The following is a 16,287-nucleotide window of genomic DNA, read 5'->3' on the forward strand; positions in this document are numbered from 1 at the left end:
GAGCTCCTCACACATGCGACTGCATGTCATGCCTCTCAAAAACAAGTGCGCAATACCGGCGCGAAAATGAGGCTCTGCCTATGATTAGGGAAAGCCCCTAAAGAATAAGGTGTCTAAAACAGTGCCTGCCGATATTATTTTACCAAAATACCCAGATTAAATGATTCCTCAAGGCTAAATATGTGTAATATATGAATCGATTTAGCCCAGAAAAAGTCTACAGTCATAATAAGCCCTTGTGAAGCCCTTATTTACTTTCTGAATAAACATGGCTTACCGGATCCCATAGGGAAAATGACAGCTTCCAGCATTACTTCGTCTTGTTAGAATGTGTCATACCTCAAGCAGCAAAAGACTGCTCACTGTTCCCCCAACTGAAGTTAATTCCTCTCAACAGTCCTGTGTGGAACAGCCATGGATTTTAGTAACGGTTGCTAAAATCATTTTCCTCTTACAAACAGAAATCTTCATCTCTTTTCTGTTTCAGAGTAAATAGTACATACCAGCACTATTTTAAAATAACAAACTCTTGATTGAATAATAAAAACTACAGTTAAACACTAAAAAACTCTAAGCCATCTCCGTGGAGATGTTGCCTGTACAACGGCAAAGAGAATGACTGGGGTAGGCGGAGCCTAGGAGGGATCATGTGACCAGCTTTGCTGGGCTCTTTGCCATTTCCTGTTGGGGAAGAGAATATCCCACAAGTAAGGATGACGCCGTGGACCGGACACACCTATGTTGGAGAAAAACGTTTTAAAACAAAACCGTTACTGTCTCTTTAAATTTTAAACAGAAAACACTTTATTACTGAATATGTGAAAAAGTATGAAGGAATTTTTCAAAAATTACCAAAATTTCACCACAGTGTCTTAAAGCATTAAGAGTATTGCACGACAAATTTCAGAGCTTTAACCCTTAAAATAACGGAACCGAAGCCGTTTACAAATTTAACCCCTATACAGTCCCAGCTATAGCCTTTGCTGAGACCTAACCAAGCCCAGAGGGGAATACGATACCAATTGACGCCTTCTAGAAACTTTTCCAGCAACTTTCAGATCCTCACACATGCATCTGCATGCCCTGCTCTCAAAAAACAACTGTGCAGTAATGGCGCGAAAATGAGGCTCAGCCTACAACTAGGAAGGCCCCCTGACTGGAAAAGGTGTCTAACATAGTGCCTGCCGTTTAATAAACGTTCCCCAAGTTTATAAATGTGAATTGTCAGCATAAATATGAATAAAATGCCCAAATAAAGCAATCGATTTAGCCCATAAAAATGTCTACCAGTTTTATAGCCCATATTAAGCCCTTTATTCTGTTTGTTTGACTAAGAAAATGGCTTACCGGTCCCCATTAGGGGAAATGACAGCCTTCCAGCATTACATGGTCTTGTTAGAAATATGGCTAGTCATACCTTAAGCAGAAAAGTCTGCTAACTGTTTCCCCCAACTGAAGTTACTTCATCTCAACAGTCCTATGTGGAAACAGCAATCGATTTTAGTTACTGTCTGCTAAAATCATCTTCCTCTCACAAACAGAAATCTTCATCCTTTTCTGTTTCAGAGTAAATAGTACATACCAGCACTATTTTAAAATAACAAACACTTGATAGAAGAATAAAAACTACATTTAAACACCAAAAAACTCTTAACCATCTCCGTGGAGATGTTGCCTGTGCAACGGCAAAGAGAATGACTGGGGTGGGCGGAGCCTAGGAGGGACTATATGGCCAGCTTTGCTGGGACTCTTTGCCATTTCCTGTTGGGGAAGAGATATCCCACAAGTAAGGATGACGCCGTGGACCGGACACACCAATGTTGGAGAAATAAGATAATGATTTCCTGTTGGTTTCAAGCACAAGGGGTATTAAAGGCAGATGTATTTTAGAATTGTGATTACTGAAAAACAGAATTTATGTTTACCTGATAAATTACTTTCTCCAACGGTGTGTCCGGTCCACGGCGTCATCCTTACTTGTGGGATATTCTCTTCCCCAACAGGAAATGGCAAAGAGCCCAGCAAAGCTGGTCACATGATCCCTCCTAGGCTCCGCCTACCCCAGTCATTCGACCGACGTTAAGGAGGAATATATGCATAGGAGAAACCATATGTTACCGTGGTGACTGTAGTTAAAGAAAATAAATTATCAGACCTGATTAAAAAAACCAGGGCGGGCCGTGGACCGGACACACCGTTGGAGAAAGTAATTTATCAGGTAAACATAAATTCTGTTTTCTCCAACATAGGTGTGTCCGGTCCACGGCGTCATCCTTACTTGTGGGAACCAATACCAAAGCTTTAGGACACGGATGAAGGGAGGGAGCAAATCAGGTCACCTAAATGGAAGGCACCACGGCTTGCAAAACCTTTCTCCCAAAAATAGCCTCAGAAGAAGCAAAAGTATCAAATTTGTAAAATTTAGAAAAAGTGTGCAGTGAAGACCAAGTCGCTGCCTTACATATCTGATCAACAGAAGCCTCGTTCTTGAAGGCCCATGTGGAAGCCACAGCCCTAGTGGAGTGAGCTGTGATTCTTTCAGGAGGCTGCCGTCCGGCAGTCTCATAAGCCAATCGGATAATGCTTTTAATCCAGAAGGAGAGAGAGGTAGAAGTTGCTTTTTGACCTCTCCGTTTACCAGAATAAACAACAAACAAAGACAAAGTTTGTCTGAAATCCTTAGTAGCTGCTAAGTAAAATTTGAGAGCACGAACTACATCCAAGTTGTGCAACAAACGTTCCTTCTTTGAAACTGGATTAGGACACAAAGAAGGCACAACTATCTCCTGGTTAATGTTTTTGTTAGAAACAACTTTTGGAAGAAAACCAGGTTTAGTACGCAAAACCACCTTATCTGCATGGAACACCAGATAAGGAGAAGAACACTGCAGAGCAGATAATTCTGAAACTCTTCTAGCAGAAGAAATTGCAACCAAAAACAAAACTTTCCAAGATAATAACTTAATATCAACGGAATGTAAGGGTTCAAACGGAACCCCCTGAAGAACTGAAAGAACTAGGTTGAGACTCCAAGGAGGAGTCAAAATTTTGTAAACAGGCTTGATTCTAACCAGAGCCTGAACAAAGGCTAGAACATCTGGCACAGCTGCCAGCTTTTTGTGAAGTAACACAGACAAGGCAGAAATCTGTCCCATCAAGGAACTTGCAGATAATCCTTTTTCCAATCCTTCTCGAAGGAAGGATAGACTCTTAGGAATCTTAACCTTGTCCCAAGGGAATCCTGCAGATTCACACCAACAGATATACCAAATTATGTGGTAATTTTTCTGGTTACAGGCTTTCAGGCCTGAACAAGAGTATTAATAACAGAATCTGAGAACCCTCGCTTTGATAAGATCAAGCGTTCAATCTCCAAGCAGTCAGCTGGAGTGGGTCGAACGGACCTAGAACAAGAAGGTCTCGTCTCAAAGGTAGCTTCCATGGTGGAGCCGATGACATATTCACCAGATCTGCATACCAAGTCCTGCGTGGCCACGCAGGAGCTATCAAAATCACCGACGCCCTCTCCTGATTGATCCTGGCTACCAGCCTGGGGATGAGAGGAAACGGCGGGAACACATAAGCTAGTTTGAAGGTCCAAGGTGCTACTAGTGCATCCACTAGAGCCGCCTTGGGATCCCTGGATCTGTACCCGTAGTAAGGAACTCTGAAGTTCTGACGAGAGGCCATCAGATCCATGTCTGGAATGCCCCACGGTTGAGTGACTTGGGCAAAGATTTCCGGATGGAGTTCCCACACCCCCGGATGCAATGTCTGACGACTCAGAAAATCCGCTTCCCAATTCCTCCTGGGATGTGGATAGCAGACAGGTGGCAGGAGTGAGACTCCGCCCATAGAATGATTTTGGTCACTTCTTCCATCGCTAGGGAACTCCTTGTTCCCCCCTGATGGTTGATGTATGAACTTGGCCCTCGCTAGCTGAGGCCAAGCTTTGAGAGCATTGAATATCGCTCTCAGTTCCAGAATATTTATCGGTAGAAGAGATTCTACCCGAGACCAAAGACCCTGAGCTTTCAGGGATCCCCAGACCGCGCCCCAGCCCATCAGACTGGCGTCGGTCGTGACAATGACCCACTCTGGTCTGCGGAAGGTCATCCCTTGTGACAGGTTGTCCAGGGACAGCCACCAACGGAATGAGTCTCTGGTCCTCTGATTTACTTGTATCTTCGGAGACAAGTCTGAATAGTCCCCATTCCACTGACTGAGCATGAACAGTTGTAATGGTCTTAGATGAATGCGCACAAAAGGAACTATGTCCATTGCCGCTACCATCAAACCTATCACTTCCATGCACTGCGCTATGGAAGGAAGAGGAACGGAATGAAGTATCCGACAAGAGTCTAGAAGTTTTGTTTTTCTGGCTTCTGTCAGAAAAATCCTCATTTCTAAGGAGTCTAATATAGTTCCCAAGAAGGGAACCCTCGTTGACGGAGATAGAGAACTCTTTTCCACGTTCACTTTCCATCCGTGAGATCTGAGAAAGGCCAGGACAATGTCCGTGTGAGCCTTTACTTGAGGAAGGGACGACGCTCGAATCAGAATGTCGTCCAAGTAAGGTACTACAGCAATGCCCCTTGGTCTTAGCACCGCCAGAAGGGACCCTAGTACCTATGAGAAAATCCTAGGAGCAGTGGCTAATCCGAAAGAAAACGCCACGAACTGGAAATGCTTGTCCAGGAATGCAAACCTTAGGAACCGATGATGTTCCTTGTGGATAGGAATATGTAGATACGCATCCTTGAAATCCACCTTGGTCATGAATTGACCTTCCTGGATGGAAGGAAGAAGTGTTCGAATGGTTTCCATCTTGAACGATGGAACCTTGAGAAACTTGTTCAAGATCTTGAGATCTAAGATTGGTCTGAACGTTCCCTCTTTTTTGGGAACTATGAACAGATTGGAGTAGAACCCCATCCCTTGTTCTCCTAATGGAACAGGATGAATCACTCCCATTTTTAGCAGGTCTTCTACCCAATGTAAGAATGCCTGTCTTCTTATGTGGTCTGAAGACAACTGAGACCTGTGGAACCTCCCCCTTGGAGGAAGCCCCTTGAACTCCAGAGAATAACCTTGGGAGACTATTTCTAGCGCCCAAGGATCCAGAACATCTCTTGCCCAAGCCTGAGCGAAGAGAGAGAGTCTGCCCCCCACCAGATCCGGTCCCGGATCGGGGGCCCGCATTTCATGCTGTCTTGGTAGCAGTGGCAGGTTTCTATTACCTTCCTGCTTAGAGGACGTAGCCCTTGGGGCTGATCCGTTTCTGCGAACGGGACGAAACTTAGGTTTATTTTTGGTCTTGAAAAGACCTATCCTGAGGAAGGGCGTGGCCCTTGCCCCCAGTGATATCAGAGATAATCTCTTTCAAGTCAGGGCCAAAGAGTGTTTTCCCCTTGAAAGGAATGTCAAGCAATTTGTTCTTGGAAGACGCATCCGCTGCCCAAGATTTTAACCAAAGCGCTCTGCGCCACAATAGCAAACCCAGAATTTTTTCGCCGCTAACCTAGCCAATTGCAAGGTGGCGTCTAGGGTGAAAGAATTAGCCAATTTAAGAGCACGAATTCTGTCCATAATCTCCTCATAAGAAGAAGAATTACTAATAATCGCCTTTCCTAGCTCATCAAACTAGAAACACGCGGCTGCAGTGACAGGGACAATGCATGCAATTGGTTGTAGAAGGGAACCTTGCTGAACAAACATCTTTTTTAGCAGACCTTCTAATTTTTTATCCATAGGATCTTGGAAAGCACAACTATCTTCTATGGGTATAGTGGCGCGCTTGTGTAGAGTAGAAACCGCCCCCTCGACCTTGGGGACTGTCTGCCATCAGTCCTTTCTGGGGTCGACTATAGGAAAACAATTTTATAAATATGGGGGGAGGTACTAAAGGTATACCGGGCCTGTCCCATTCTTTACTAACAATGTACGCCACCCGCTTGGATATAGGAAAAGCTTCGGGGGGCCCTCTAAGAACTTTTCCATTTTACATAGTGGTTCTGGAATGACCAGATAATCACAATCATCCAAATTGGATAACACCTCCTTAAGCAGAGCGCGGAGATGTTCCAACTTAAATTTAAAAGTAATCACATCAGGTTCAGCTTGTTGAGAAATGTTTCCTGAATCTGAAATTTCTCCCTCAGACAAAACCTCCCTGGCCCCCTCAGACTGGTGTAGGGGCCCTTCAGAAACCATATCATCAGCGTTCTCATGCTCTACAGAATTTTAAAACAGAGCAGTCGCGCTTTCGCTGATAAGTGGGCATATTGGCTAAAATGTTTTTGATAGAATTATCCATTACAGCCGTTAAATGTTGCATAGTAAGGAGTATTGGCGCACTAGATGTACTAGGGGCCTCCTGTATGGGCAAGACTGGTGTAGACGAAGGAGGGGATGATGCAGTACCATGCTTACTCCCCTCACTTGAGGAATCATCTTGGGCATCATTTTTACTAAATTTTTTTATGACATAAAATACATATAGTTAAATGAGAAGGAACCTTGGTTTCCCCACAGTCAGAACACAATCTATCTGGTAGTTCAGACATGTTAAACAGGCATAAACTTGATAACAAAGCACAAAAAACGTTTTAAAATAAAACCGTTACTGTCACTTTAAATTTTAAACTAAACACACTTTATTACTGCAATTGCGAAAAAGTATGAAGGAATTGTTCAAAATTCACCAAAATTTCACCACAGTGTCTTAAAGCCTTAAAAGTATTGCACACCAAATTTGGAAGCTTTAACCCTTAAAATAACAGAACCGGAGCCGTTTTTATATTTAACCCCTTTACAGTCCCTGGAATCTGCTTTGCTGAGACCCAACCAAGCCCAAAGGGGAATACGATACCAAATGATGCCTTCAGAAAGACTTTTGTATGTATCAGAGCTCCACACACATGCAGCTGCATGCCATGCTGTCCTCAAAAACAAGTGCGCCATACCGGCGCGAAAATGAGGCTCTGACTATGATTAGGGAAAGCCCCTAAAGAATAAAGTGTCTAAAACAGTGCCTGCCGATATAATCATATCAAAATACCCAGAATAAATGATTCCTCAAGGCTAAATATGTGTTAATAATGAATCGATTTAGCCCAGAAAAAGTCTACAGTCTTAATAAGCCCTTGTGAAGCCCTTATTTACTATCTTAATAAACATGGCTTACCGGATCCCATAGGGAAAATGACAGCTTCCAGCATTACATCGTCTTGTTAGAATGTGTCATACCTCAAGCAGTAAGAGACTGCACACTGTTCCCCCAACTGAAGTCAATTGCTCTCAACAGTCCTGTGTGGAACAGCCATGGATTTTAGTTACGGTGCTAAAATCATTTTCCTCATACAAACAGAAATCTTCATCTCTTTTCTGTTTCTGAGTAAATAGTACATACCAGCACTATTTTAAAATAACAAACTCTTGATTGAATAATAAAAACTACAGTTAAACACTAAAAAACTCTAAGCCATCTCCGTGGAGATGTTGCCTGTACAACGGCAAAGAGAATGACTGGGGTAGGCGGAGCCTAGGAGGGATCATGTGACCAGCTTTGCTGGGCTCTTTGCCATTTCCTGTTGGGGAAGAGAATATCCCACAAGTAAGGATGACGCCGTGGACCGGACACACCTATGTTGGAGAAAAAACTCCACTGACAATAGTTATGTACTTTATTAAAAAAAAATAAAGAAATAATATATATAAAACAAATGTATGTGCAATCATGCGTCATTTTGGGAAAAACAAAACTGCCTGGATCCAATACTGGTATAGAATATCAAGCAAACGAATATGCACTCACTGGTCTTCATAAAAGTATTTATTTCAAAACTTAATATGTGACGTTCCGGGCCTATATCTGAGGAAAGGGCTGGATAGCCCCAAAACATGACTTTCTGTATGTTTTGAATTAAATACCTACTTTTATGAAGACCAGTGAGTGCATTATCAACATTTGCAAACACTTTTGAAGCATACAGCAAGATTAAAACGTACTCTTCCATTTTGCTTTAAATCTAGTTGTGTGTTTGCAAGGGAGTGCCAGATTTTCTATGTGTTGTGTTAACTTTGTTTTGTATTTTTTCCTGTGGGTTTTGCACCCAGGCTGGAGTTGACTGCCTGAGTTGCTGGGCTTTGGTGAGTACCCAGGGCTGTGAGTTTTATAGTGACATAGGATGAGCAGTCAGACCAGTTTGAGAGTGTAGTCCATGTCCCGTGTTTTGCATGCGTCTAGGGACATTACAAAGGGCCTGTGTCACCCCTGTTAGTATCTCAGTGTGTTTGGTTGAAGGCATACATTGTGACACTGTAGGTTTTAAACACAGGAAGAGACCTTGACGTGGTCCTGGGCCTATCACAATATTATATATAATTTTACAGATACCTTCTTAGAATGTAATATGCATGGTTGGTGTTATTTTAATTTAACTTACTCTGTCAATTTAATACAGAATTAATATGGGTCATTTGTGTTATACAAGTTCTATCATTATTGATTTCAGACCTCTTTTTGCGAGGCATTTAGTTCCTACAGTATAATAGGCTAGTATCAACTTAGAATTTTTGTAGTGAGACTGTTGCCTGATGTGCAGATACATTGAAAGGGGAGAGTAGTAGTTCTTTTTTGAATGCATTAACTATGGTTATCTTGGGACTTTGAATATTACAGCTCATTGTCAGTGTTTGACTAAATAGGCGCTTCTATTACTTTTACTTAATGATTTTGTTCTTTGACTGTACAATTTGTCATTGACATTTAATGATGTGTGATATTGTTGTTATTGTGATATTTAAGTTTGCAATAATAATTTAATAATAATACAAATAAAAACTACTTAACTGGTTTATGTTAAATTAGTTATAGTAATCCAAAGTTATTCCCTACGTTTCGTGTCTTTAAATGTGGATTGATTTTTTTCATAGTACGGGAGGCCTGCTGGAAGGAGGGAGGTCATAATGGCAGCAGGACCAGCGCTATTACAGCCTAAAAAACGCATGTACATGGTACGCCGTGGTCGTTAAGGGGTTGAACACAGTTAAAACATGTAAAATTAGGTTGACAATGAAGCACTTTGTTCTTCTGCATATATGCACAAAGGGCTAGATTACAAGTGGAGTGCTATATATTGCTTTCATGAAAGCGATATTAGCGCTATATTTTGTAATACCAATACTTTGTAATGCGCTGGTATTACAAGTTAGCCGCAATGCGGCTTCGAGCTGGCGTTAACATTGCTAGGAAGCATTGCCCTCAAGAGAGCGTGCTTCCATAGGCGCCAACTTTAGCGCCAGCGAAGAGGGTAAGTCGTGCAGCAATGGCAGCAATCAAATAGATATGTATAACACACAGTGGCCCTTGACCGCAATGTAAAGACACTTTTCAGTGCCTTTTTTCTAACTCCATTCCCACCAACTGTAACCCCAAAATACTGCCTAGTGACCTAGATGCTGCCATCTTTATTTTTTAATAAACTACACTAGACAGTATTTGGGGGGCATTTGGGGCAGATTTATAAAATTAACGGGAGATCCAATCTCTGGTTAATTTTATAAGCGCTATTTGCTACTGCAAGCTTGCAGTAGCAATAACCAGCTACTTGTAATGGCTGGTTAATTATTGCACTCCTGCAAACCCAAACGGTAGCGCAATAATTCAGCGATCCCCTTGTAATCTCGCCCAAAATTGGTTAAGTGTTTCACAAAATTTTGGGTGCTTTTGAAGCAAATTTCTAAAAAAAAACTCAATATAAATTTGGTTTAATATAAGTTTTTACAAAAGCACAATATCAATATGTAGACCTATCTTTGAAGAAAACAGTCTTAAAGGGACAATCTACTTGAAAATTGTTATTGTTTAAAAAAATAGATAATCCCTTTATTACCCATTCCCCAGTTTTGCATAACCAACACACTGTGATTACCTTGTATCTAAGCCTCTGCAGACTGCCCCTTATCTTAATTCTTTCGACAGACTTGCATTTTAGCCATTCAGTGATAAATAACTCTGCATGGTGAGCACAATGTTATCTACACATGAACTAGCTCTGTCTAACTGTGAAAGACTGTCAAAATGCACTGAGACAACCTTCAATGGCTTAGAAATTAGCATTTAAGCCTAGCTAGGTTTAGCTTTCAACAAAGAATACCAAGAGAACAAAGCAAACGTAATGATAAAAGTAAATTGGAAAACTGTTTATAATTGCATGCCCTATCTGATTAATGGAAGTTTAAATTTGACTCGAATGTCACTTTAAGTTAACCCCTTTTTAGATGCTTATAGGCGCAGAGACCTTGTAACTTATTGTAGCGGTGATTCATTCAACTACAATATATTGCCTATTATCCAGAAATGTATATAGAATATTTTGTACTAAAGAGAAAAATATTTTTTACGTAAGAAGTTAAAAGTGCACTTAACTATCAGATAGGAAAAGGTACACTGCTAAACTAAAAGTTGCTGTGTATACAATTCTAGCTAAATATTCAAATCATGTTTTAAGTATGAAGAGTGTGCTTACCCTTTCAATGTGCAGCTCAACATCTTGCTGAGTACAGCTTTCAATCTTCTGATCGACTTTCCTTACAATACCTTCAACATCAACAATACTTTCTTTGGTGATGCTGTTAAAAAAAAAAAAGGAAAAAAAAGTGTTAAATATTTAAGTTGTCCTGCATAAAGCAACACTTTTTATAAGGCAGGTCAGATTAAAAAAGGTTGTGCAATCAAAAAGATAAACTATGCATTATCTATGGTAGTAATAAATGCATATCCCTTGACTTTACGCTTCATGTATTATCTACAAGTTACGCAGACTCTATGGTACCCTATAAAGTAGACTTCAGGGGTCATAAAGCCATCCCGGGATGACAGACAGTCTTCTATCTTGACCTCTACTGTTCGCTGTTATTTTCTATTTGAGATTAGTAGGCAACAGATGAAAGATGACTATACTTGCTTCAGTTCTACCATCAGAGAGATAAATCTGAGTACCTGTACCTTTCCAGGGGGGGGGGGGGAAACAGCATTTTCTCCTAAAGGTATTTCAGTACCTATGAAATGGTTTGCTAGCATCTCTAAATATAAACTTGTCCTGTGTACGCTGTAAATACTGTGGAATTGACGGGATATGAAAAACAACTTTTTTCTTTTGTGATTCAGACAGAGAATACAATTTTGAAAAGTTTCCATTTTACTTCTATTATCAAATTTGCTTTGCTGCCATGGTAATCTTTGTTGAAGAGATACCTAGCTAGTTCTAGAGCACTGCATGGCAGGAAATGGTGCAAATAGATAACATTCTTGCAAACTGCTGCCATATAGTGCTCCAGACACGTGCACACTCCTGAGCTTACTTCCCAGCTTTTCAACAGAAAATACCACGAGAATGAAAAAAAATGTGATAATAGAAGTATTTTTTGTATCGTTTGTATTTATGCGTCTGCGGTAACTAAATCTGCACCAGCAAGCAGTAGGATCCTACAAACAGGTAAAAATAAAGACTCTTCAACAAACTACCATTCAAAGCACACACAAAAAAACACAAGACAGTATTTTAAGATTTAAATACTTTAGAAAAAAGGGATGTGCAATAATGCTTCTAAAAACCTGTTATTTATTCACAAAAAGTCAGTTTAACCCCCAATCTCTTGCATGGGTTGAAGAGCACCAGTTGCTAATTAAAGGGATAGTCTACACCTTAAATTGTTTTAAAGTCTTACCTTAGATTAAACTGCAAATAGCCTCCTGCACCTTTTCTATATTATGCAGCAGGAATGGTAAAAAAAAGTTATTTTAAAATTAATATTGTTTCTGCCCACACTGAAATGGCTGCCAAGCTCCACCCACTGATGACATCACGATCTGGGCTGCATCTAGGCACTCTGCTGAATAGCATTGAAAGTCTGTTGAATCCAACTAGTGAGCCTTTTGTGATTAGACGCCATATGCAGCCCAGATCATGATATCAGTGGGAGGAGCTTGGCAGCCATTTCAAAGTGGCCAGAAACTATATTATTTTTTACCATTCCTGCTGCATGATAAAGAAAAGGTGCAAGCGGCTATTTGCAGCTTAATCTAAGGTAAAACTTTAAGATGACTAAGGTGTAGACTGTCCCTTTAATAATAACAACTGCATCCTGCAGGCTTTATAATAGAAACAACGGACCATTTATTATGCTATACATGTAGTATAGGAACATTATGGTCAAATAATATGCCTGTTTGAAGAAGTGCAGTTTTTAGGATTCCCCTTGTAATTGTGTTTATCTGATTTTAATCCTCATGAAACTGGGTAGAGCAACTATTCTGTTATTACGCATTATAACCATGTGTATAAAAATATATTCTCGATCATATTTAGCATGTCCCCTTGTCATTTATCACCTGTAATGTGTTTAATTTTAAGGCAATTCAACTAATAACGGTATATCTTTATTGTGCAGACGTTTAAGCTCTATGTAAGGGTCTAATTAAAAGGTCTTGAAAACAAAATTTATGCTTATCTGATAAATTCTTTTCTTTCCTGGCATGGAGAGTCCACAAATCCATTCTAATTACTAGTGGGAATTCAAAGCTTTAAGTATACCTCCTACTTCCCATAACCCCCAGCCATTCAGCCTAGGGAATACGGAAAGAGAAGAGGACACCCATGGAATAGAAGTGCCTGAAGTTTAGAAAAAAACTAAAATAAGCCGTCTTGAATTTAATCAAAGGCGGGTCGTGGACTCTCCATGCCAGGAAAGAAAATATTTTTTCAGGTAAGCATAACGTTTTGTTTTCTTTCCAATCGCATGGAGAGTCCACAAATCCATTCTATTTACTAGTGGGAACCAATACCCAAGCTAGAGGACACAGAATGGAAAGGGAGGGAAAAACAAGACAGGCGGACCTAAACTGAGGGCACCACCGCTTGAAGAACCTGTCTCACAAAAGAAGCCTGAGGCAAAAACATAAAATTTAGAAAATTTAGAAAAAAGTATGTAACGAGAACCAAGTGGCCGCCTTGCAAATTTGCTCCACAGAAGCCTCGTTTTTAAAGGCCCACGAAGAAGAAACAGCCCTAATTGAATTAGTCTTAATGCACTCAGGAGGTTGTTGTCAAGCTGTCTCATAAGCCAACTGAATGATACTCCTCAACCAAAAGGAAAAAGAGTAGTTAACGTGGCCTTCTGGGCCTTATGTTTGCCAGCAAATACTACAAAAAGGGCAGAAAATTGATGAAATTCCTTAGTAGCCTGAAGATAGAATTTTAGAGCACAAACCACATCCAGGATGTGTAACAGACGTTCCCTTTGAGATGGAGAATTAGGACACAGAGAAGGAACAATAATTTCCCGATTGATTTTGCGGTCCGAAACCACCTTAAGAAGAAATCCCAATTTGGTACGAATGACCGCCTTATCCGCATGAAAAATAAGATATAGGGGATCACACTGTAGAGCCAAAAGTTCTGAGACTCTACGAGCAAAAGAAATAGCTAGTAAAAACCAAACTTTCCAAGACAACAAATTAATATCAATAGAATGCATAGGCTCAAAGGAGCCTGCTGCAGAACCCGAAGAACAAGGCTAAGGCTCCAAGGAGGAGCAACAGGTTTGAAAACAGGCCTGATTCTGACCAGGGCCTAAACAAAGGACTGAAAATCTGGTAAGTGGGCCAAATGTTTGTGTAACAGAACAGAAATCTGACCTTTTAGGGAACTGACTGACAAACCCTTCTCCAGACCCTCCCAGAGAAGAGCTAAAATATGGGGTACTCTCACGCCAAGGAAAACCCCGAGATTCGCACCAGTAAAAGGTAAGTGTGCCAAACCTTATGGTAAATTTTGCGAGTAACCGGCTTACGAGCCTGGATCAAGGTGTCAACAATCTTTTTAGAAAAACCTTGTCTAGACAAAACTAGACGTTCAATCTCCATGCAGTCAGCTTCAGAGAATCTAAATTTAGACCCTGAAGTAGAAGGTCCTTCCTTAGCGGTAATTTCCACGGGGGAGAAGACAACCTCTTCACCAGGTCCGCAAATCAAAGTCTGCGAGGCTAAGCTGGAGCAATTAGAATCACCAAATCCTGCTCCTGTTTGATATGGGCTATCATCCGAGGAAGGAGGGCAAACGGTGGAAACAGGTAAATCAGACCGAAACCCCATGGAACCGCTAGAGCGTCCACCAGAACTGCTTGCGTTCCCTTGATCTGGATCCGTATCTGGGAAGCTTGGTGTTAAGGCGAGACGCCATCAGGTCCAACTCTGGAACCCCCCCACCTGAGTTATCATTGAGGATACCTCTGGATGAAAAACCCACTCCCCTGGGTGAAACATCTGCCAGCTCAGGTAATCTGCTTCCCAGTTGTCCACACCTGGGATGTGAATGGTAGAAATGTGGCAGTTGTGAGACTCCGCCCACCGAACGATGCGAGAAACCCCCTATATCGCTAGAGAACTCCTTGTTCCTCCCTGATGGTTGATATAAGCCACTGATGTGATGTTGTCCAATTGAAATCTGATAAACCGGACTGAACTCAGTTGAGGCGAAGCTATCAGGGCATTGAAGCTTGCTTTCAATTCTAAAATATTTATTGGAAGGACAGACTCCGCTTGAGCCCAGGTTCCCTGCACTCTAAAGGGACCCCAAACTTCTCCCCAGCCGGAAAGGCTGGCATCGGTAGTCACAATCTCCCAGGATGGTCTCAAGAAGCATGTGCCTTGGGACAGATGGTCCTGAGAGCGCCACCAGGACAGAGAATCTCTCATCAGGTTGTCTAGGAATATCCTCAGAGAGGTCCGAGTGTTCTCTATTCCATTGTCTGAGCATGCATAACTATAGAGGTCTCAGATTGAAACGAGCAAAAGGAATAATGTCCATGGAGACCACAATGAGACCAATTACTTCCATACACTCAGCCACCAAGGGTCAGACAGATCACCAAAGAGAAAGACAGGCAGAAAGAAGTTTTGATTTTCTGACTTCCGTTAAGAAAATCTTCATTGAGATTGAGTCTATGATCGTCCCCAAAAAACAGACCCTGGTATTTGGCACCAAGGAACTATTGTCCAGACTCACCTTCCACCCGTGAGAGTGGAGAATAAACAGATAATCTGTATAGTATCTTGCTAAATGAAAAGATGTAGCCTGAACTAATATATCGTCCAGGTACGGTGCCACTGCCAAAAGAGCCCCTAAAACCTTCGTAAAGATTTGGGGACCTGTGGCTAGGCCGAAAGGCAGGGCTACAAAATTGGAAGTGTTTGTCCAGGAAGGCAAACCATAGGAATTGAAAATTATCCTTGTGGATAGGAACATGAAGGTAAGCGGTCTGAACTGACCCTCCTGAACCAAAGGGAGAATAGAACAAATAGTCTCAATTTTGAAGGAAGGAACCCTGAGAAATTTGTTGAGGCACTTCAGGTCTAGAATAGGTCAAAAGGTTCCCTATTTCTTGGGAACCACAAATAGATTGGAATAGAATACTCAATCCTGTTCTGCCAGAGGAACAGGAACGATCACTCCTAGAGAAGAGATCCCTGACACAGTTTAAGAATGCCTCTTTTTTCCTGATTCGCTGATAATCTTGACAGGAGAATTCTGCCTCTCGGAGGACGAGATTTGAAACCTATCCTGTATCTCTGAGAGACTACCTCCACCGCCCAATGATCGGGAGCATCGCAAATCTAAGCCTCTTGAAAAGACGAAAGTCTGTCCCCTACTTGTTCCAGACTCTGATTGGGGGCAAACCCTTCATGTTGACTTGTTCTCAGAGGAAGGCTTCTTGGACTGCTTGCCCTTATTCCAAGGTTGGTTGGATCTCCAGGAGGGCTTGGTCTGTACAGATTTGGAAGAAGAAGAGGATTTCTGTCACTTGAAATTGCGAAAGGAACGCAAATTAGAAGTCTGGCGACCCTTAGGTCTGGTCTTCTTATTCTGAGGCAGAAAGGCTCCCTTTCCACCCGTGACCGTGGAGATAAGGAGTTGCATCAATATGAGGCCGTGCCCACGACAGCTGCCATAGCAGCCCTTGGTGAAGAAATGCTTTTCTTAAGTACTCCTCTAGCTTCCTATCCATCCATTCCTGACTTAGAGGAAATATTTTTAGACTTTCTTTTCCTCTTACCTGAGATAGGTAAGGCGCTCAGGGCTGCAGACACAGCAGAAGTTGTGCTGCAAAATCACCTGGTAAAAATATTTCCCCAGAAACTGACTGAGATGAACCGCAGAGCACTGCTTCTGAAACTGCTAGGGACAGGGATGCCTGAGGAGTAAGTTGAGGCATGTCAGGGAC

At 41.6% G+C, this 16,287-nt stretch overlaps 1 protein-coding gene across 1 annotated transcript in view; it reads right to left on the reverse strand.

Moving 5' to 3' along the window:
• Window positions 1-16,287, reverse strand: part of DARS1 (aspartyl-tRNA synthetase 1) — a 436,414-nt gene that overhangs the window by 209,630 nt on the left and 210,497 nt on the right. Inside the window, exon 7 of the mRNA XM_053698254.1 lies at window positions 10,533-10,635. Coding sequence (XP_053554229.1) covers window positions 10,533-10,635 — 103 coding nt within the window. The remainder of the gene's footprint in view (window positions 1-10,532; window positions 10,636-16,287) is intronic.

Source organism: Bombina bombina, chromosome 1 (assembly GCF_027579735.1).
Source record: "Bombina bombina isolate aBomBom1 chromosome 1, aBomBom1.pri, whole genome shotgun sequence".
NCBI lineage: Eukaryota > Metazoa > Chordata > Amphibia > Anura > Bombinatoridae > Bombina > Bombina bombina.